The sequence below is a fragment of the Lonchura striata genome, chromosome 2 (genome assembly GCF_046129695.1).
Source record: "Lonchura striata isolate bLonStr1 chromosome 2, bLonStr1.mat, whole genome shotgun sequence".
Taxonomy (NCBI): domain Eukaryota; kingdom Metazoa; phylum Chordata; class Aves; order Passeriformes; family Estrildidae; genus Lonchura; species Lonchura striata.
In genome coordinates, this window is record NC_134604.1 from 52,067,383 (window position 1) to 52,090,217 (window position 22,835).

Consider the following 22,835-nt stretch of genomic DNA (forward strand, 5'->3'; position numbering starts at 1 on the left):
AAGGAAGGTAGGTCAGGTCCAATTGTCCAATTATTGAAACACTAAATTCTAAGATTGGCCTATGGCAGTTCTATATGCAGCATCCAAAGAACAGTATTTGTTATTCCCACTCAGTTAATATTATGGTTTTGAGAACTAAATATAAGATTTAATTCATAATTTAATTAATGATGCATAATTTAAATCAAATTGGACTTTACTTTCTTTGATACCACAACTATGGAAGAATGTCTTAAACTAAAGTTTAAGACTTAAAGAGGGAAATAACAGAGTAAGGAAATATTAGCAATATTAGTTACAATTAATATAAATTTGTATTAATATGCTTCTGTGGATATGGGTGAGAAAATAGATTGTTAAAAATGTGCTTCTACCTGGACACTAAATAATTGCATATCTTAAAAGGGTAGAATAAAGTATGGATGTTATTTGATCAAGTTTCATACTTGGATATGAAACACTTGGATACAAACCACTGATTTTTCTTCTCACCTTCAAGGTCATGATATAGTCTATGTCTGTTATCTTCTTGAAAGGTAATGTCCTTATTTAAAGTTGTTGGATACACGTATATCCTTGCCAGATAAAATTTCACATCTCTACAAATATCAAAATGCAGAGACTACAGTAAATCTAGCACCACAGATAATTTTTTCTTTGACATTTTGTATCCAAATGTCAGTATGAAATGATATTCACAATTTTTTTAATAAAAAATTACACTTTTAAAAATTTTACTCTGTAAAATTAGGTCCATCAGTCAGATCAGGAACGGCAGAATTAAAAATATTATAGGCAGTGCTCCTTTATTTTGTAACATTGCAGAAAAGCAATTTAAAATCCCATTCCAGTCTTCAAGTATAAATAATTTGAACTGTACAGATTGAGCATCTAATTAGGCATAATAGGGTTTTTGCTGCATAGCTTTGTGAAGGCAATCAAAAGGAATATGCCTCCATTGCAAACTAGACAATTAATTTTTTAGATCTCATTTAGTTTAGAAAGAATACTGTTTGCTTTTATAAATTCCTACATCAAAATGCTTAGAATAATTATTTTCCAGGTACTTTCTTTGTTCAGGAAAACATTAAGGTTTCTCTTCACTGTATTTACTGCACTTAACTACTCAAGAAATTGCTGAAAACATATCTTAAGAAAACAAGTTGCTTCCTTTCTTAAAAGGGATGTTCATAGCTGGTTCAGCTCTGCAACTGTATGAGAACTAAGAAAGACAAACCATTCACAGTGTCAGGTAAATGAAAGTAATCCATCAAAAGATGGTAGAACAAATTACTCCCTCAGTGCCAGAATTATTATTTTCTACAAATTAAAAAAGTAAGATCTGATTCCACCAATTTTAAGTTTCTTTGTTCAGATAAATAATAATTTTTGTTATTTAATGTAATTCTCTTACAGTAAAATACTTCCTTTCTGAATCTATTATTTCTGTTGTCAGAAAACAAGAAAGCACTAGTATCATGTGAAAAATTAAATCCAAGAGGATTTTTTTCTTTTCTTGTGCCTTAAACTGGTTTTACCAAATTTTTGAAGATGACGTACAGGAAGAAAATATATGAGGGCCTTCTGTCCTTTCCCATTTCTTAGTAAATTCTCATGAAAGAGCCAACAGTGTTATTCTTTTGTGCAATTTGCTTAAAGACAAATAAGAGTTCAAGTGTCAGCTGGAAATAGTTATTTTCTCATTTAGAAACAAGAAAAGCCCATTCATGGGCTTTTTCAATATCTACATTCTGACTGTAAATCTAAGTGGGCATTTGTTATCTTATGGACAGAGATGACAGGAAACAAAATTATGTATTCTGATATCAGTATACTCTAGGATACACAGTGAACACAAAAACCTGTCTCATGAAGTTGAAATGAACTCTGATCTTCTAACACATTGTTCAGTCTCTTAACTACAAAAATATGAAAGATCTTATCTCAAGAGACCAAGCAAAAATTGGCTGCACCATTAAAAAAAAATAAAAGGTATATAGAGTTCAGTACCTCTGCTCTTTAAGGAGGAGGAATCCTACAGTGTGCTAATAGCATTGGAACTCTGACATTTCAACACAGACTACTTACAATGAATTGAATTTTTTCTTCTATTAAAACAAATGACCCGGAACATTCAGAAAGGAGAATAGTCTTGCTTCATCAATTTTACTGGAAAATATTTTCCTTTGTGATCTTCGGGAATGTGTCCCTTAAGATTTTGATTATGGTGTTGCCATTTGCTGTTATCATGGACTGTTCAGTAATTTCAGTCATAGAAGAGTTGTACTGCATTCCATCTTGTGTGATGAGGAGGCTACAAGCAACACCTTTGGGAATACCCTTTAGTTCATATGTGTGATATAAAAATCACATAGACATTCTGGCATCTAAGTTTAGAATGAATTCAAATGATTGAATTCAATGCTTGAATATTGAATTCTTCATATAGGACACAGTCTCTCTAATATATAATGTGTATTTATATATTTACTGATGTAAATAAGTATATAAGATGATTACATTATCATTAATACTCATTAGAATATGTTTAAACATATGATTCAAGCACTGTCTAATGGGGAAAGAAAATACTTCTGTGTAGCTTAGAACATTACCAACCTGGTTTCTTAGAAAACAAAAGAATCAAATATGGAGTTTCATAGATAGAATGGGTCTAAACAAAGGTAACAGGGTTACAACCCAGCAGATGCAACAGTTTGTGCAGCAGTTTCCACAAAAGGGCACCAGAAAATACTGAGGGGAGTATATTGGTTTCTGCAATGGGGAAAAAAATCAGAAGGAACTGTGCATCTCACAGGTTTCTATCTGCATTTTATAAACTCAGAAAAGTTCTGATGAGAAGAACAGAGAAGCCATTAAAAACTATTATCTGTATAAAGATGAATTACTTAATGTTACTTTTCTCTCTTTGTAACAAGAAATACCAAGAGAAAGTAACATTATATTAATGAAATGAGCTTATCCATTTTCAATGTCATTTAAAAAAAAAAAAAAAAAGTAAAAATCCCTGAAAATGCAAGAAGAATGGTACTTTGATTAAGGGGAAATCAAATTTCCCACAAAAAGTGAATTAAATAATTGTACTGGCTTAATTTCCAGCAGGAAATAGATGAGCGCAAAGCCCAACTATGAAGGACTTGAAAAAAAATGTAAATACTGAGTGAGATAAAAAGAGTAATTGAGGAAAACTATATTCTAGTGAAAGTGCAAATAAGTTATCTGACGAAGTAAAAGCTATAAATTGCAAAACTGATGAGATGAGTCTTTATGTGCATCATAGATGCCTTGTGAAATTCACTGCATAACAATAGAACAATGCAAATACACTGCATAACAATACAACACTGTTTATGTGTGAAGGTGAGAGAGGGTTTGCATGTTTGTGTCCGCACCACTTACGTGTACATGTAGGTGTATAAAAATGTTTACCTCTCTGAACTTCCTTTGAATATGATTCACTTTTTATCCAGAAAATAACTTGATTTTCTATTTAACTTTGTATTTAATGAAGAGTATATAAATTAAAAAGCTTAGGAGAACCATGTTTTTATAAAAAATCATTGTAAATATTTTTTTTACAATGTAAACCTCTTTATTCAGTATATAAGAATATTTTTAAATATCTAATATTTTAAAATATTAATAAACAAAAAACCACCACCAAACTATATATATTAGCATATAATCTCGTAATTTTTATGTGACCGCTGACACATCTGAATTTCTAAGCAAGGCAAGTAAAATAATTGGAGAATGAGTTCTATAGAAAAAGAAAAATTTCTATAGGAAAAGAAAAGATTCAACCTTCATTTGGAGGAAAATTTTTCTAAGGGTTAGTAGGGTTTTTGAATTATTTTCTTTTTTTAGTTAAAAAATATTGACAAACAAAAATCAACACCCAAAGTGCAGAAATACTTTCTATGAATTCTTAGATGAAACATATTCAAACTCATTGATAAATATAGTTTTAAAATAAAATAAGCTTTTAATGAATTACTTTTCTAAAATAGAACAAAACATTATTACACAGAAAGTGGGAATGTCACATTGTTTAAAATACTGCTAGACTTTTCTGCAAGAAAAAAACAAAGTCATCTTCTGAAACTTCAATGATCTATTGTTTTCTGACTTTTTGATGAGTTCAAATTTTGTGAAATTGAGTGAGAAAAAACAAAAGACATTGACTTAGAAATGGGACTGAATTTAGCCTCAGATTTTTCAGAGCAATGGTCATTTAGGATCATAGAATGGGATTACTGAGCTCACTGTCTTGTAACAAATGGTGCTTAGCTATAACTTATCTTCCAGAGCCTTTTAAGCTTTACTGAAGAGACTGTGAGATAGAGAATTCCTCAATTCCTTTGACAGGGTAATTCAAACCACTCACAGTCAAAAAATGGTTTCTTATTGAAATATGTTTGACTTCAGTTTTTACACGTTACATTTTGGTTTTTTTCAGTAGATAAAACAATGCTTATATATCCAACCTTATTTTTCTGTGAAGGTGTGTTTTTGTTTGGTGGTTTTTTTTTTTGATAGAGTGAAACTGAGGAAGCAGCTTGAATTTCTGTCTAATTACTTGCTTAAGCCTTCAAATGTGTTTTTTGATTCCATACCAGTCCATCAATCTTTCTGCTAGTGAAGAATTGTTTATTTTCTTCTCCATCATTGCCAGAAATGATGCAAAACCAGGCTTCAACCCCTTTAGAAGCAATTCCATTCAATGAAATCCCCCTTAGGCTGACAATAATCAGAGATCTATCAGGTATCCAGTCTCTACTTTATTATGTGCTTTACTGCTATTCAGAAGAGTTAATTCATGATCAGAATGTTATGAGAAACTAAAGGGAATACAGAAATCTAAGAGGATCACATCATTGACAGGTTATTCTCTGAAGCAAACACTCTTCTCAAGAAATAAAATTAAGTTTGTTTGACAAGACCTGTTATTCATACAGCCATGTGGAGTGACATTAATTTTATTCCTGTTTGTTGATTCTTAATTAATCAAATCTCAAATTGGTATTTCCATTTTAATCTTGAATATATAAGTTCATTTGTTGGTTGCGTTTTAGAAATTTTTTTTATTTTTTATTGCTCATAGAGGAAACATACTCTTATCTTCTCTCACTTTCTCCTCCATTTTAGGAGTTACAGTGCTTGAAGGGCCTATTTATGCAGTGGGAGGACATGATGGTTGGAGTTATTTGAACACAGTTGAGAGGTGGGACCCTCAAAGTCAGCAGTGGACATTTGTGGCAAGTATGTCAATTGCCAGAAGCACTGTTGGAGTAGCAGCATTAAATGGCAAGTGAGTAGGGTGTGCTTACACAATTGAAACACTTCTTTGGAAAACCAATGAAGCTTAATTGTCGTTGCTTTCCCTTATTAAGTTGTAGTGGCATTGAAATGTTCTGGAGTAGATCAAATGGTCAAAGCTGCTTTAATAGCCTTGTTAATCTACAAGAAACTGGTTTCAATGGTGCACAAGCCATGCTGCACACTAGCAGAAGCAACATCTAGACAAATAACCCTGCAAATATTTATCTAATGTCATGAAGAGCAGCATATGATTATGCATCTATATTCCAGCTTTGTTTCTTTTGCACAGCTGACCATATATTCAATGCTTCCCAGTTAGCAGATACTCAACAAAATTTTTCATGACTTATATCAAACACTTTTAAATTAAAAGAGGTGTTATCTGTGTCCCAGATAGTAGGATGGATGCCAGTGAAAACAGAAAAGCAGTAGTCTCACTGCAAAAAGTAAAAATATGTCATTGATTTTTATTCCTTTTATCTGAGTACCCATCTTTAAAATATATCCAATATGCCAAGAACTGCAACTTGACAACATATCTAAGGATCTTTCAACTTCCCGGTCCTATTCTTGCTACATTATTGTTCCACACAACTGACATGTGCTGCATTCCTCAGGATATTGGAAATAGATACCTCACTGAGAAACAAAATGTTGGATTTAACATTCAGCAAAAGAAAAAAAATATTTCAGTATGGAAGTTCTGAGGAATTTTTCTTGGTTATTCATCATGATTTCTTTCTTCTGCAGTGAATTAAATAAGTAAACAAGTGAAATGCTTGTTGAATTAAGAGAATTACAAACAATTCTGTGTGTGTATCTCACACTACTTTGGGCAGTTTACATAAAAAATACTTTAAATATGACTTTCTTAAAAGACTTGAAAAAGTATAGCCACTTATTTTGTGTTTTAAAGTGAGAAACTATTCCATTTGTGATCTTCCATTGCTCCATGGTCGGCTGAATTTGTTTTCCATTTAAATTAATGTTAAGCAGAAAAATGAAATTTGTATTTTTTTATCAGCTTAAGATGGAAATAAATAAACAAGGTAAAGCTTTCATATTCTGATCTCATCAGGCTCTGAGTGAAGTCATTGATTTGTAACTTCTTATTAGTTCCCAATTTATTGAAGCATTTCAGAAGCTCACTTGTGTAGACCATGCAAGTAAATTATCAATTATTTTGCTGCTCAAACGAATTGAAAACAATACTATCTGAATTTGGCAAAACAGGGTGCACAGAAATTAATATTATTTCACTGAAATACATTTTAAAATTTAAACTGAAATTCTTATATCAACATATTTCCTAAAACATGAAAAGGATTATGTCAACACATACATCATAATCTAATTTGAAAAATATTTAATTATTGAAGCAATTAAATACTACTGAATATCTTGGAAATTCAGAAAAATACCCGAAGTTTTGAATTTTTTTAAAATTTAGACTTAGTCCATTTGCTGGTTTTTTTTTCTATAATCATATTGCCTTATTACATTTCAAAGTTGCAGTAGTGTTTCACCCAGGAGGGCTTAATGGAGTATCTTCCCCTCCCCACAGAAAGGTCACCTGGTTGTTACTTCCAGATTTCCCAGAGTAATAGGATACAATAGTTACTATGCTTCAATGAGGAACACAGGCAATATTCATTTTCTTAAATGTCTTCTTAGTTGTAAAGAGAGCTAGAACAACTAATAAAAGATAAAGGTGTTTTCTGAGGTAAAAAAGAAACATGGCAAATTTATTTTACTAGAATTTCTAGAATTTCAACAGAACAATTTATGTGGTGCTACATATGAAAAAAAAATACTTAAGATGAAAAACAGGTGAATAGTACAGGGATTTGAAGAAGAAAAGGACTCTATGGATATTACCCTATTACCCCTGAAATTCTTTACAGATCTGTCCTGGGTTAAGAAGTATAACAAGAGCAATTTAGTTAAATTACCAGATCATTCAAAGTGGCACCAGAGAAAATAATATCATATGGCTCATGTTGGGCACATGAATACAGAAGTATTTGGATGACCTTAAGAAGCAACACAAATAAAATATTTAGTAGTTTATATGTGAATTAACAAATCTTGTGTTTGAAGAAAATTAATGCTAAGAAGTAAAAGAAGAGGTGAAAAAAGCTTTGTATGTTGTTATCATAGAAAAAAAGAACAGAAGAAATCTGGGGGGAAAAAAAGGAAATGCTACTGAAGAATACATAAAGTTTTATTAATATTGGAAATATTTATGTTGTATTACTATTATGTGGAATTCTTGTCATCCATATTGAAAGAAGTTCAAGTGAAATTGCAAAGGCCATATAATGTGTACCATGACTATCAAGAATGCATGTCATACCAAAGAAAAGCAACAAAACTGATACAGTTGGCAACGAAGCAGATGCACAAAATAGCTGCAATTCAGCTGGGAAAGTAGAGATTAAATAAAAGTAATACAGGGACAATAAGATCGTGTTCACAAACCTCTCTTCAGGTTCTAAATGTCTGGTTATTGGTTCATATAAAGGGAAATGTTATGTGTTTTTATGTAACACCAAAAGCTGGAATCTGAGGATTTTCCTCTTCAGTAATATTTTTGTTTTCCCAAGTAACCAATAGGTTCTAGGTACCACCAACAATGTATTCTGAGGCTTTGGAGATTTCATCTCCTTCATCTTCATGTGTTTCTCATAGTCAAAGAGTAACGCAAGAGTGGAGTGTGTTATCCTTACCATATATAAAATTATTTATTTTTAACCTGATGTCTTTATCAATTGTCAACATATTTTGGTAGGTGTTCTAAGATTTGCCATGACTGAAGAATTTGTTGGGATGAAATATGGTCAGTAATTCTGATATGGCAACAGCATCATCCTTTCTGCCTTGCTACTGTTAACAACTCCTTTGCAGAGATTGGAAGAGAGAGTGCATGAAATTCCTCAGATCAGCAATAGATATGGGTGTTAAAATACTAAATGTGAGATGGCAATCTACAATTTGAAATAACTGATAGAGGATGGTGCTTTTTAGATTCAGATAATGAGTCAGAAGTTGGAATGACTTATTTGAATCTTCTTTGGGGCTCACATAAGTGGTATGTAACTAGTGTACAGGTTATTCTATATAAGACCAGCTTTCTACAGTTGTCATCAGATAGTGCTGAAGCAATAGAACTTTTCTACAGTATGAGTTTGAAGCACCAAGGAACAAAAAGTGTGAAAAACTCTATATTTTCCAGAAACTTTTTTTAAATTACCACTTAACTATTTCAATCTTTTCTCAATTTCTTAATTTAAACTCAAGAACAAAAAAGATCTGGTTGACATATTCAATCCAATAATAATACTTTCATTAACTTAAAATGTAAATGCATCCAAATTTATAGCTAATACCATAGCTTTTTATTATCCTTCTATTAAAAAACTCTAATACTAATTAACTAATACTAATGAACTGCTCATTCCCTAAGAACAATAAAACTTTCCACTAATTTAATTTAATTTCAGAACATATTTTATGCTAATGGTGTAGATCTAAGTGAAAATGAAATTTAGTTTATACACTTTCATCAGAAATACATACTCCTCAAAGACATTCTCTGTATCATAAAGATTTATGTTATTCTAAACATTTTTGTCACAACCTTAACTGAAGTTTTTCTATATTGCTCTATTATATGTCCACAAAGACTGCATTACAAAAAATATTCCTTAATTTCTACTGATATGTTTGAAATTATCAATATTTTTTGAAGCAACTGTAGCTTTCATGGAGAAAGTCTGGCCCTTCAGTCTTGACCCCTTTAGCGCATATCAGTAAATCTGTATTACAAAAGGATAAAATACTCAGCTGTTGACAGGATCCACAGGCTGACTTTGAATGGTAGAACATCACAGCAGTGCCCAAAGTGTCAAAAATCATGACTGACACACACTGGCAAGCAGTTCAATCTCATGCTAACATCTTGTGGAGTCAAGGAAAAGGAGTCCTGCACTTTATTGATTGCCACATCCCAAATATGTGCTATAGTGAACTTGATATTTCTCCCTGCTGCTGTTGTTTTTATTAAATACTACACAACACTGTTGGTATATGATAGATAAAAAGCGAGGAATTGTTTAATTTTAACTTTTTAATCTTAACTTTTTGAAATGCAACTGGGTAAGTTTCTTTTAAATAATATTTTACTTTTATTTAAGGAAAAGTTTTGTAAGTATTTGTTGTCTCTGAAGGAAGGTAAAAGAGCAAGGAGAAAAACTGCAAGAAAATATTATTCTCCATTAATATCCACCTGACCACTTACCATTTGCTGCCACAGGCAAAATAGGCTTGACTAGGGGAAAATTAATGCAATTTATTAGTAATAAAAATAGATTCTGGCTAGTGAGAAGCAACCCCAAATTTTAAAATGCCACCTTTCTTCCCCCCTTTCCCAGGCTCAGTTTGTTTTGTATAAACTTATAGCCCCATTCCTGGCTGGTGCAGGGGGATGGAAAATGGGGGTTGTGGTCAGACCATAATTGTTTCTCTCTGACACTCCTTCCTCACACATTTCCCTTGCTCCATCATGGGCTCTCCATGGGCTGCGGTCCATTGAGAGACAAAATCCTACTGCAGTGTGGTGTCCTCCATAGGCTGCTGTGCCTGTGACTGGTGGTTATCTTAAGCAGGAAAATGCAATGCCAATACTACAGTCAAGATGCATAAACTGACCCAGAGATATTTTCCTTTACAAGAACAAACCCTTAAGCATAGATCCATTTAATCAAATCCAACATATTTAAAAGTGGAGTTGTTTGGCAAGCCTCATCTCTCTCCATTAATTATGTTTCTGTCCATTTCCCTGTTTGCCTTAGGCACTGAAACCCCACTGCTTTTCTGGTTTAATCTGCCCTTTAATAATTATTTATTATCAATTTTTAATATCATATTTTTTCTCTTACTTAACTGTAACAGATAGAATTTAGATCAGATTTTACATTCTATTAATTCTGCTTAAGTACTAATAGAATATACTAATTGTTGTTTTAAAAAAAGGCATTTATTACTTTTCACTTCACATCCATGCAAATTAATTTGTTACAATTTTAGTAGTTAGGTAGAGAGACTCTAATAACTGTGTAGCTTTGGGATTTTTTAATCGTTATTTATCTATTTATATTCAGTTGCATTCATTCAGTTCCACCACTTTTGCAGTAATTGGATTCATTTAGTAATGGACTTTCATAAATTGGATTATTGTTTTGGCAGTGCTTTCCCAGCTATTCTCTGTTTCATTTTGAATGAGAAACACAGAAAGCTGCCCAATAGAGATGTTGGCATATGTACAATGGAATGTTTTGTTTTCAGGTCATTTAATGAGAAAAACTGGAAAGAAACTCGTGCTATTTTGGTCAATATTATGTCTGCTGTAAATAGCAGTTATTTTAATTTAATATTCCCCTTAAAATTATTATGCACTATTACAAAGTAACTATCAGAAAGTTTAGCCTGTTGAACCTTAATTTTTAAGAAAAATAGCAAAATTCAAACCAAATTAGTGTGAGTGCAAGAAAGGTTCTCAAAATCATCTTATAGTTAGTCACTCACCAGGACAATAATTGCTTTGAACTGACCTTGGAGAGATGAAGATTAATAATTCCACAACGTCCTTAATAGTAGTTCAGTGTTTGGCATGAGAGAATTAGGAATGTATTACATTCATATAACCACCTACAAAACTTGATTGTGTGGCTGATTACAGCCTCCTCCAGGAGTTCTGTTCCTTTGGCTTTCATGCATCATATAATAAACTATCTGTGGCACTTTCTCTTAGCAGAATCATTAAGGCTTATTACTTATTCAGTGCCCTGGTCTGATCTTTTGTGCTTTTGCATGTAAATTCATATTTCCTACATGGGGATCTCATGCAGCTCACTGAATGTATCATTTAATTCAAAGTACATCATATTCTCTTTTTCTTAAGCAAGATTTAACTTATTATTTTACACTAGCCTGTAAGAGAAAGACTCTGCACAGGTCTATTTTCTTTCTGTGGGGCTAGACTAGCCTTAAAAAGATACAAACTAGGTAATTATATGTCACTCTTATAATAGAAAAATGAAATCATGAATCTTTACTGAAATCAGGAATCTTTAATGTAAAGCCACTATTTTTCCTACAGTCCAAAGCAGATGCATATGCAGCTAGGAAGCCTTCCTCTTTAGAAACTAAGTGATTGGTAGGAGACACAACAGATGCTAACAACTTTGGTTATCTGCAGGGTGGGAATTTGATTAAACTATTTTCTCTGGCTATACTGTGGCCACGGTCCCAGATGCTTGGACCACATTTCTATTTTGAATGTTTACTGCACATCTACGTCTTTTAGTGTGTATGCCCCTGTTATGCCCTTATCTTCATCCATCGCCCACACAGTAAAATTTTCAGACTAGCTGGCTGTTGACTGTTGTACAGCTGGGATGACTATAATTTGTGATAAGGTCTTTCATTCAGTTTTTTTAATAAGAAACAATAAGTAATAAGTAATGAGTAAGAAATATTAAGAAATATTTTTTTTTATGATCTAGTATGGTATGAATTAATTTGGACATGTATGGGTACTTCAGGCCAAACCGACATAGTGCATTAACTTAGTCCTAATATGTGGAAGAAAAACGCAGTAATGTCACTCCATCTAATTTAAGATTTTAAATGTAACACATACACCAGTTTGGACAACAGGAAGCAGTGTGGATAATGCCTAGGAAAATTCACTGCCTATTTTTCAAATTCACAGCTTCCACAATTTAGCAGAAATTAAAAAAAATAAAAAAAGCAGTCAGCAATCCCTTTTTTTCTCTTGTGGTCAAGACTGCAAAAGGCATTCATATCCCATATTTTTCATTATGACTAAAGTTGGGCTTTTGATTATTATCTTATGTGGGAGATGAATTTCAAGAATCCAAACCCGTCTCACATGGTTCTTGGTGCCTATATGCTGGGACTGGAAGGGAGTCCTTGTGTAGTGCAGCTGGAGCAGTCTGGAGAGACTCTCCACACCAAATATAGGCTTCAACTTAGACTACACACAAACATGTGTACACATGCACATTCCTGTGTGTTATCATGTTTATTCACATACTTCCTTATTTCCACATATGTGTAATCTGGAAGGATATTTAAATATGTATGTCTGAATGAAATAAAAGAAAGCTCAATATTTATTTAATACTCAACTAAATATCTTTATGGGCAACAGCGCTTATATATAAATAATATAAATAATATAAATAATATAAATACCTACTATACTCAGCAGAATAGAATGCCAAGACATCTCCACTCTTAACTTCCTATTTTTCCAATTTGAAACTTGATTAACTTCTTAATAACTAATATTCGGGTAGGATGAAATTTCTTTTGACTCAGTAGACCAGCTTCAGATAAATATTACATTATTGGTTGAGTTTGTTGAAAAGAGAAGGGTTTGTTCATTGTGAAGATCACAAGCTAAATGATCTAAGACTTTTTTGCAAGTCAGCCATATAATTGCAATGCAGGGATAATTTTCATACTTCAGCAAAGACTAGGGAACTGCTCAAAACTATTAAATAAAGGAAGTATTAATATGCTTTAATTGTGTTTTTAAGGCTGATGTAACACTTCAAAATTTAAGGCTGATGTAACACTTCAAAATTTCATGCCAAACTAACAAGACAAGAAAGTATGACCAAAACTTCTATATTTCCCCAATCAGTGCCATTTTTTTCTCATAGCTTTTCTTGCTTGTGGTTTTCTTTGCTCTTATGCCTTATTGGTGATTCACTTTTTCTTTTACTAATCCATTCAAACTAAGAAAAATGCCTTGATTGGCATACATAGTTACTGTCATGTAAGGAGAAAAGGAAATGTTTCAAACTGCATGCTTTCTGCCCACAATATTCTCACTAACTACAAGCAAATCAGTATATTAAGTATGACGTAGGTATTTTGCATGCTGCTAAAATACAGCAGTGCTTTTCCTTGTCAAAAAAATTAATGCTGTCACATATCTGCTTCCATCTACATCATCTACCTAACCAGACAGTATCTCAAATTAGTCTTAGGAAGTTATTAATTATTATTAATTGCTGTGGTGCAGCAGCGGCACGCAGAGGCGTGCTGGGTGTGAGTGACAGAAGGGGAGCGTGATGCCTCCCCCAGGACCCCGAACCTCCTGAGCAGTTGTCGAGCGATCAACGTCGAAAAGACGAAATGGGCCTTGCTTGCTTATCTGAGGATCGTTTATTATGCCAAAAGGGCGAAAGAGAAAGCCTCCATAACGCCAATACACAGCAGAGGCAAGGACAAAGGCACAAGCCGGGCATTGAGTTTTTAGGGACAGGACTAGGATGGAGCTTGGGACTAGGGACAAATAGAAGAGTGGCAGGGAATGAACATAAACCAATAGGGAGTTCCAGTCTAACTAAATCAATGGGGCAGCAAGGGATACATGACTGACAGAAAGGACTAAATCAATGCCTCAGGGGAGGAGGGGGTACAAAACCAACTATTGAAAATAATAATAAAAATAAAACACAACAGAAAAATTAACAAATTTTATGAAACTCTTTTGCAATGGTAAGAATAACAAACATACTTCAAAAGCTAGCTCACCAGTTACCAGTCTTAGAATTTTTTTGTTGAAAATTTTGTCTCTGTTCCTACTATGTTTTATTCTAAATGTACATTGACCTATAAATAGCTTTATAACTTAATTTTAATCCTCTTTTTATGACATTTTTTATGGTGCTGCTGTTTTATAAATATTATGTTTAATAACTTCTGGTTTAAATCAAACTCTTTTTTTTCAGAAAAACAATTATTCTGTATCCCACTATAGGGAACATGACACACATATTGAATTTATTCTTCCTCAACTGTGGAAACTACAAAAAGGTGTATATATTTTTAAATATTTTAGTCAAAATCAATAAACAAATGTATACTAAGGCAAAAAATAGAACAACTGTATGGTCTAAAATTATTAAACTCACAAAGAAAATTAGTATCATAAACATTATCTTCATCTAGCACAAAGTAATTCTATGGATTCACTAAAAATTATTATTTAATGGTGGATTTGCAGTGTGTCTTAATAATGGAGCAAATAAAGGGCTTCATGCACATGCTGTAGTAAATGATTAATTTATAAAGACAATTTTGCCTTACCTACTTTATAACCTGATAAAGTCAAGAATGTCTTATAACTGGTGGAATCTGCATTGAGTCAATGGTCTTATATAGAGAATGTAGCCCATATAGTTCTGATTACAATTTAAATTGTTTGAAATGAGGTCTTTCTATTGGTAAACTAAAATTACCAGTGTAGGAAGGTAAACTTTTTCATAACAATATTATCCATGCAAAGGGTGTTTTTCTCTCAGTATTTTATGTCACAGAATCATCGAATGGCTTACGTTGGAAGGGACCTCAAAGATCATCTAGTTCCAACTCTGCTTTCATGGGCAGAAACACGCCATTAGATGAAGTTCTCAGGACCCCCATCTAATTTACCAATAGTTACTACTGATTTAATTCCAGAAACTTACTCTATGGTTATATTTTTTTTTTTTTGGGGGAGTCGAATTCTACTTTTAATTTACTTCCCTACTGCATTACAAATATATGAAATGCCCTTCTAAATTTACACATAGAAATAAGACTTCATTGATGTTTTCAATTCACAAAATTTTTGTATTTTCAACTTTTGCTAGTGAACTGCATTGGCTTAATCAAGGCAGCATGGATAAATAGCTCTCTCTATAGTTCTGATTCCTAGGCCAGACGTGGACTGATTCAGCAATACAGTAGTCCAGCACTGATGAAAATTATTACTGTCCCTCAGTTCTACCAAGAAGATATCTTTTGTGTTACAGTAATTCTTCACTGCTCTTTCAGACACACTGAAAGGCCAGAAGAGGGTACAAAAGGGCCGAAGCAAAAGACTGGGTAGGGTCTTTGATATTCGTAGTGAAAGAATTTTGAAAGGTAAAACCTCATTAAGAAATGCATCAAGGGCATGATTCAACTGGTTTCACAAGCCATACCCACCTCACATCAAAGCAGTCTGGTCTTTTGAGGCTGGCTTGTCAAACTGAATTTAAAACTGGCTTTTCTGAGTAGTTATCAAAGGTTTGTAATGACAGAACTGAGATAAATGCTTTTGATCCAGCTGGTCATGATTTCTCCTAATGTTTCCTACTTTGAAACCTCTACTTCATTTTTCTAGCCAATTATACATATAGTTATATATATAGAAATGTTCAGGAATCTCTCTCCATCTTAGTAAAAGAAGTGACAAAACTCTGAAAAGACAGAAGAAGCTGAGCTTGCCCTAATTTCATAGATTCAGTGTCTGAATCAGCTGAAATGTAGACTATTTAGGAATAGAAATCTATAATACCTCCACAGGCAGAACTTTCACTGTGGAGATAAAAGTGCTCAGTACTGGATGCTTTCTTTTCCTTGCTGGTCTCACTCTCTAAGCAGGGATATATAATTATTATTTTTATAATAATTATAGTTTTGATGGGATACACCATGAAGAGTAATTCAGCTAATTCAGTGAAATACATGATATTTTTCCCTATAGAAATTTTATTACAAATTTATGACAAACTAAACAAAGCTGAAAAAAATGTTTAATTTAAAGTCATCTAATAAAATTACACCCTAAGCTCTAAAAAGGAAGAAAGACTACTAAATAACTTTAATTATAAGTATTTCAAAAGTTTCAGATAGCTGTACAATATCCTGAGTATTCAGTGCTTGCTGCAGAACTGTTCCCCATTTATTTTCAGCCTTTGTGAACTTGGATTTGGAAATTTGACTGAAGACTGGAAGCAATTTCTGACTGAATTGTTCAAGCTCAGCTACAACCAGAGGTTAAAGGAATGAGTTCATTTCCAACTTTTTCTTGTCTGAACTATTTTTTTTTACCCTTGTGAAATTAAAAAAAAAATATTAATGATATGTTAGAGAAAAAAAGATAGAAATACAATCAAACTCTAAAATGTTACTTCCAAAATATGATTTTAAAAATGAATTTTATTCTGAATAGCTGAAAGTATTTTGGCAACAGACTAGGTGATTTATTGGCTACCTATGAACAGCATTTGCTGTCTTGTTACCAGCAACTCAAGAGTGCCTTCAGCTAAATTTTATTAGCTGTCTTAATTGGAATAGAGGAATGAGAAAATATGTTTTACTTTCAGAGTGCAAATGTCAGCTTATTGATTTATTTCAGTTGAAAGACAATAGAATAAATAACAACTTTTCATGCCAGAAGAAATATCGAAGCATTGGGGATTTTGACTAGGAATACACAAGATTATTTGCACTGAAGTCTGCAGTCGTGCTGGTTCTTTGCATTTTTTAAATGGTGTTCAGTGTTTATATGTCCAAATATCTGCTTAGAAACATGCCACAGATTAACAGATGCTTTAATATTGATTTCATCTGTAGATATCTGATAATCATAAATAAGGTTAAATGTGTTAGGTCTGGAGCCAAATAAATAGTTGTAAAAAAGCATATTTGCTTTAGTATCTCTCACAGAGGAGTATGGATTCTCCTGGGTGCTTTGGTCAGAGAACAGGTATGTCTGTCAGGCACTACCAAAATGTTCTCAGGCTTCAGTGACATATTTAGTGGTTGTACAGCACTTCCTTATTCATCAGCATCCATACCAATGAAATATAATGGCAAATGTACATTTAAATGGGTCTGAATTCATGGAGTGCTTAGGACACTAAAAGCTTCCAAATGAGTAATTGCTTTACAGAGACAGCTTTCACATCCGAAATTGCTTAGTGGTTGGACTTTAAAATAGCCTGTGTTTCTATTAGCTAATCTCCAGGCACTATATAAAAGGCAACAGACTGCAAAAAGATTCATATGGAATGAATGCAGCATGGTATTAGGGGGAAAGAACAATCAGAACTATTTCCTCCTGGGACCCATTATAAACAGTAGAACTAAACAAGCTTCTTGCCTACAAATACTTACAAACACAACATCTTTTTTGTTAAACCATATTTTTATAATTTCAAGTTTAAAATACTCTTCAGAACTTGTCCATGACTTTCCAACACAACTCTATCATCATAAAACATTCTGATGAAGAAAAACAACACACCGTGCTTGGTGATTATAATTTTCTTGCAAAGTAGACATGCTGCTGTTAGTTTGGGTAAGAATTTTCTTCAGCGTAAGCAAGAGCCTTGAAACTAATATATTAATTTTTTAAAATCCATGTTTAAAACAATGTGATAATTCTATCTGCAACACATTTAATATTAGATCTCTACTATATTCTAAGTGTAAAATTCATGCTGAAAATATGTTCCCATTGATAGATCTTTATGTGGAATTTGCTGAATATCAAATCTTGTTTTCCATATTCTTTGTGCTTCTTAATACTTTGATACACAACAAAAACACAGAGAAACTAAAATAAATGAATTGGATATTTCTTCCTTGTCTGGATTGCCAGTTTGTACTTCGACTTCCATTTCATAGATGGTGAACTTCGGCAGCAACCCTGCTTACATGGTTTTTAAACCTGTAGAGACAAACCTGCATGTCATTTGTGGTGCTCTTGACTGAATATGCAATAATGAACGAATAAAAATATTAATTAGCAGAAAGAAATATCTTCCTTTCTCTTCAGGTGGACAAAGCACTAAATAGCACGTGAGTTTGGTAATAATTTTGAAAACATCTGTGTTTTTTCACTATATGAGATTCACATGATTTCAAATATTATGTATTCCTTTTTTTGTCTTTTCTGATGTCAAATAAAAAAACCCAGATACTCATTATTTTTACTTCTTCTCTTGTTTTATCAAAAATTTTATTTGCGTGGACTTTCTTAGGTTATATTCCGTTGGAGGTCGGGATGGAAGTTCATGTTTGAGTTCAATGGAATATTATGATCCTCACACAAATAAATGGAATATGTGTGCTCCTATGTGTAAGAGAAGAGGAGGTGTAGGAGTGGCTACCTGCGATGGCTTTCTTTATGCAGTTGGAGGTCATGATGCTCCTGCTTCTAATCACTGCTCTCGACTGCTGGACTACGTGGAAAGGTATCAAATTATAAATACATATTTTAAAATACAAAATAATATCTGATAGCATTATTTTCTTAGCTTAGTGATGGTAAATTTGAGCAGATGTTCTTAAGCCTAGAAATGTCTAATTAGTACTTAATTGAAAAATTCTATAAAGGTGTGTTAAAGACAATTTATTTGAAACTTATTGTAATCCCTTTTTATTTACAGTACTATTATATATTGCCACAAACACAACAGTCCACTCTTTTCACATACCATTTAAGTAATTTTTGGAGACTATATTATGCATTTCAGTGTCACAAACTAAAAATTGTACAGATACTTTTTTTTCCTTGAAATACTTCTATAACACAAAATTAAATGTGTTTAAAATATTTTCTAACTCCAAAAACATGGCTAAGCAAAGAAGAAATAAAGAACTGTTTAAGTGATGGATATTCACAGTACAATTAATTCCTTCCTTTATCAAAATTGCCACTTCCTAATGTGGTGATGTAAGCCTGATACACTCTATTTACAGTACCCTGAATTTTGCAAGTAGATTTTCTGCAAATCCAAGAATATCTTGTAGGGCAGTACAGCACAGATGAAATGATTAAAGCACTCAATTTAAAGGTATTCTTCAAATTTTTCATGAATGTTTGACTTTTTTTTTCTGTTTCTGAATGCTCTTAAATAGAATAAGGAAAATATTCACTCCAACTGTGTACAGATTGCAGAAGTTAAAGTATGTTAGACTAATTGATTTATCTTAACATATAAACTGAAAAAATTTATCTTGTTGTATATTTTCAGAAGGGCTTAAATAAATGTCAGTTATTTCTTCTGCTAAATCCAGCTTAGTATTCAATATTTAATTGAAAAATTATAAGTTAAAACTTCGTATGTTATCCATATGATTTTGCTCAATCTTAGACTCATTGTATCTTAGCAAAGATCATTGCCAAATTCATCTAATCTCCAACAGAGGAACAGTTAATCAGGGAAATCCCATGATACCTGTACTTACAGGCCCTACGCTTGTGGATCTCTATTTATAAAAAACAATAACAAGAATTTTCAATTAATTAAATTTATATTAAGAGTACTAGTGATGACTTAAAGAAAAATTTTCACCTGCTTCTGCTTATTGGTACTCAGAAGGGATCTTTTATTTCACTTTTCATTCTCTGAGAAGAAAATCCTTCTAGTATTGATGACAAACCATATTCCATTGCATTTTTCTTTGTCAGGAATCCTATCCTTATTCTATCCTTTCTCTTTGTCAGCTAATCCTATCCTTATGCTGTTTTATGTACTAGTATTAGAGTGACAATATATAGTATCTTTCATCTAGATATTTTTCCATGGTATCAAAAGGTGTGGAAGATGTACTTCATCAATAGTTAGCTTTGAGACTAAAAGTTGGGACTAACAAACAAAAACTTGTAAGACTATTAAATTACATTGAGTGTGTGTGAATTGACTGGTGAACTCCACTGAAATGTGAAAAAACTCTCATGGCCCTCGCAGTGATTGATTAGTTTATAAGATGGCAGGAATTTTATTTAGTGTGTCTGTTTCTTTATTCCAAAATAATACATAATTTAAAAAAATAAAAGCCCCTCAATATCTTAGGAAAACAAAGAATAATAAGTGATGAGGAAGTCTGTTAGTCTGAGTGATTTTATATCTCTCTGAAAGTTTTTCTGTCTGCAAATATTGAAAGCCTGCTTTTTAAGTCTCTTCTTCAGGAATGAGTCATTTTGTCATTCTGATGCAGTCTGGTAGGATGTGCTTTATTCCAGTACCAATTTGTTCATGGAAGATTGTCAAACCAGACATAATATTTTAGAATTTATTTTTGAGATTGTGTAAATATAGTGGAGGCAGCAGATACGTGTTTTCTTAATGCTACTGCTCAATAGTAGTTAGGTATTTCAGTTTACTTTCTTCTAAGGGTGGTACAGTTTTAAAAGATTTCCTCTGGTTTCAAGCATTCTGAAATAAAATAATAGTTACGTCTCGCTCATCTTCACAAGTTGGTAAAGTACAATCTTCTATTTCTTTTTAAAGGCAAAACAACTATTTTCTTCATAAGAATTATAACATTTTCAAGATATTTTGTCAGATTTCATAAAGCAGCTTTTCATTTCAAACGTTAGTCAAAACTTGACAGATGCTAAAAACATAGTCATTTCACCTAAAGTTTTTTTCCCCTTCATATCACCTTGATTTCAAAATTGATTTTTTTCCACATTCAGGAGCTTTTATCATAACCCTGCTCAGCCTAGGGCATACTAGTTATTATAAAGATGACATATACAGTTGCTTTTTAGCAGCAGAAAGGCTATAAGAAATCTCGGGTATTTTCCTGACAGTTACAGAACCAACAAGCTCTCATGCAATTCTATTTTGTTGACAGAATTGAGTTATAAGGATTCATTTTAACCTGTGTACCTGTTTATTGGAAGAAGAAGAAGGAAAAAAAAAGGTCAAATGATGATGTCAGTTATATTATTTTCCAGCTTTAACTTTTGCACCTCCTCACCTTGGCTGTTGTAATTTAAGAGCAGTGTATGGAGAAGTCTATTAAACATATATTACCTTTAGGTAGGCGAAGATACCATCATGCACATTGGTGCATTTCACTGGATGGGAAACTGTTTCTGTTAGAGTTACATGATGCTCTCCTTGAAAAACTCACACAGTCTTTGACAAAAATCCTTTTTTTTTTTTTTTTTTTGGCTTGTTACATGTTCATTTCCCTTCCACATATTCAAGCAATATTTTGCATTATTTTCCTCTAAAGTTAGGAAAGACATTTATCATATTTCTAGATATTTGACATTTTCTGATAAGTCCCCCAAATGCCAGGATTAGCAGCTAGCACACAAGTAGATTGTTTTCTTAAAATGCATTTACCTCTCAAGAACAATATGAACCAGGTTACAGACAATTCTTTTTTTGTCCAATTTAGAAGTTATATTTATGAACCAAAAGGCTGTTACAAGCAAAATGCTGTAGCATTACTGTTTCAGTGTTTGTATTAATGTATATATATATATATATAAAATATTTCATTTTTCAAATATGTAGGACTTCAAACAGTACCCCTCCAAATTGCTCATTGATAATAACTTACTAAAATACTTACACATTTAAGCAAATTTAAAAAGTCAGACTGTTTAAAGGAAGTGTAGAGCAAAACTGCTTCTTTTCTCCACTGATCATATGATTCTATTACAAAGTAGACTTGCTTAAGTTCAGAGGAAATTAATTTTATTATGCTGTGATACACTATTCTGTTTTAGTAATATTTGACATATAAAAATTAGGTATCTAGTGTAATCTAATACTCCAGGCATTCTTGGTAACAAACTATCAAAAGATAATTAATTTCTGGTTTATGCATGTCCAAAAGAGCTACAATGGAATGACTCTGAAATGAAACAATTTTACCTTGTTAAGGAATATCTCAATGAAAACCTAGGTTAAATATTTAAATATTTAATATTTAAATATTTAAATCACCATCACTATACAAAAGGATTTTTACTCTCAGTTTTAAAGAGTCAGTGTTGATTATGTTTTAAAACCAGTATTACTTTATCTGCTTGAGCAAATATCAGGAAGAGACACTAACTCTAATGCACTTAAGCATTAGAATACATAGGACGGCTTTTACTGATTAGTATAAATTCAGAAATTAAAATATAGTGAAATTTAATTTTAGAAATAATGTTTCTAATATTTTTGATGTGCTGCAGGAAATACCCCACTTCAAATGTATACAAAACATATAAACAAATTTTACACCCATCCATTCAGATATTGCTCATATATCTTTCTCAGACATCTCTATGATACACTATCCTACAAATATTTTAGTTTATTCTAGAAGTTTAGCTGAGCAAAAGTTTCTAATCAATGTCTAGAAAATGGAATTGAGAGCACAATAAATCTCTATATTTTTAATGTTAGGAAGAATTTTTTTGGATAAGATACTGAAGGTTTGGTTTTTTCACCCAGGACACAAAAAGAAAAAAAAAAAAAAAAAAAAAAACAACAAAAAAACCCAAAAAAAACCCCCAAAAAATCCCAACTATATTCAAGTGAAAATCAACATGAATTGATACTTGTCTTCTCTCCATATAACCAATTTCATTTTTTTTTGTTCAGGTATGACCCAAAAACTGATACATGGACAATGGTGGCTCCACTGAGTATGCCTCGAGATGCTGTTGGTGTTTGTCTCCTTGGTGACAAATTATATGCAGTAGGTGGCTATGATGGTCAATCATACCTGAACACTATGGAAGCATATGACCCACAAAATAATGAGTGGACTCAGGTAATTATAAATTTTATTTTATATATACACACGTGAATACACACACATATATGCACATATGT

At 32.4% G+C, this 22,835-nt stretch overlaps 1 protein-coding gene across 1 annotated transcript in view; it reads left to right on the forward strand.

Annotated features, from left to right (window-relative positions):
* The window catches only part of KLHL1 (kelch like family member 1), a 185,967-nt gene that overhangs the window by 153,792 nt on the left and 9,340 nt on the right, over positions 1 to 22,835 (forward strand). The window contains exons 8-10 of the mRNA XM_021548042.3: positions 5,170 to 5,332; positions 18,240 to 18,452; positions 22,602 to 22,773. Coding sequence (XP_021403717.2) covers positions 5,170 to 5,332; positions 18,240 to 18,452; positions 22,602 to 22,773 — 548 coding nt within the window. The remainder of the gene's footprint in view (positions 1 to 5,169; positions 5,333 to 18,239; positions 18,453 to 22,601; positions 22,774 to 22,835) is intronic.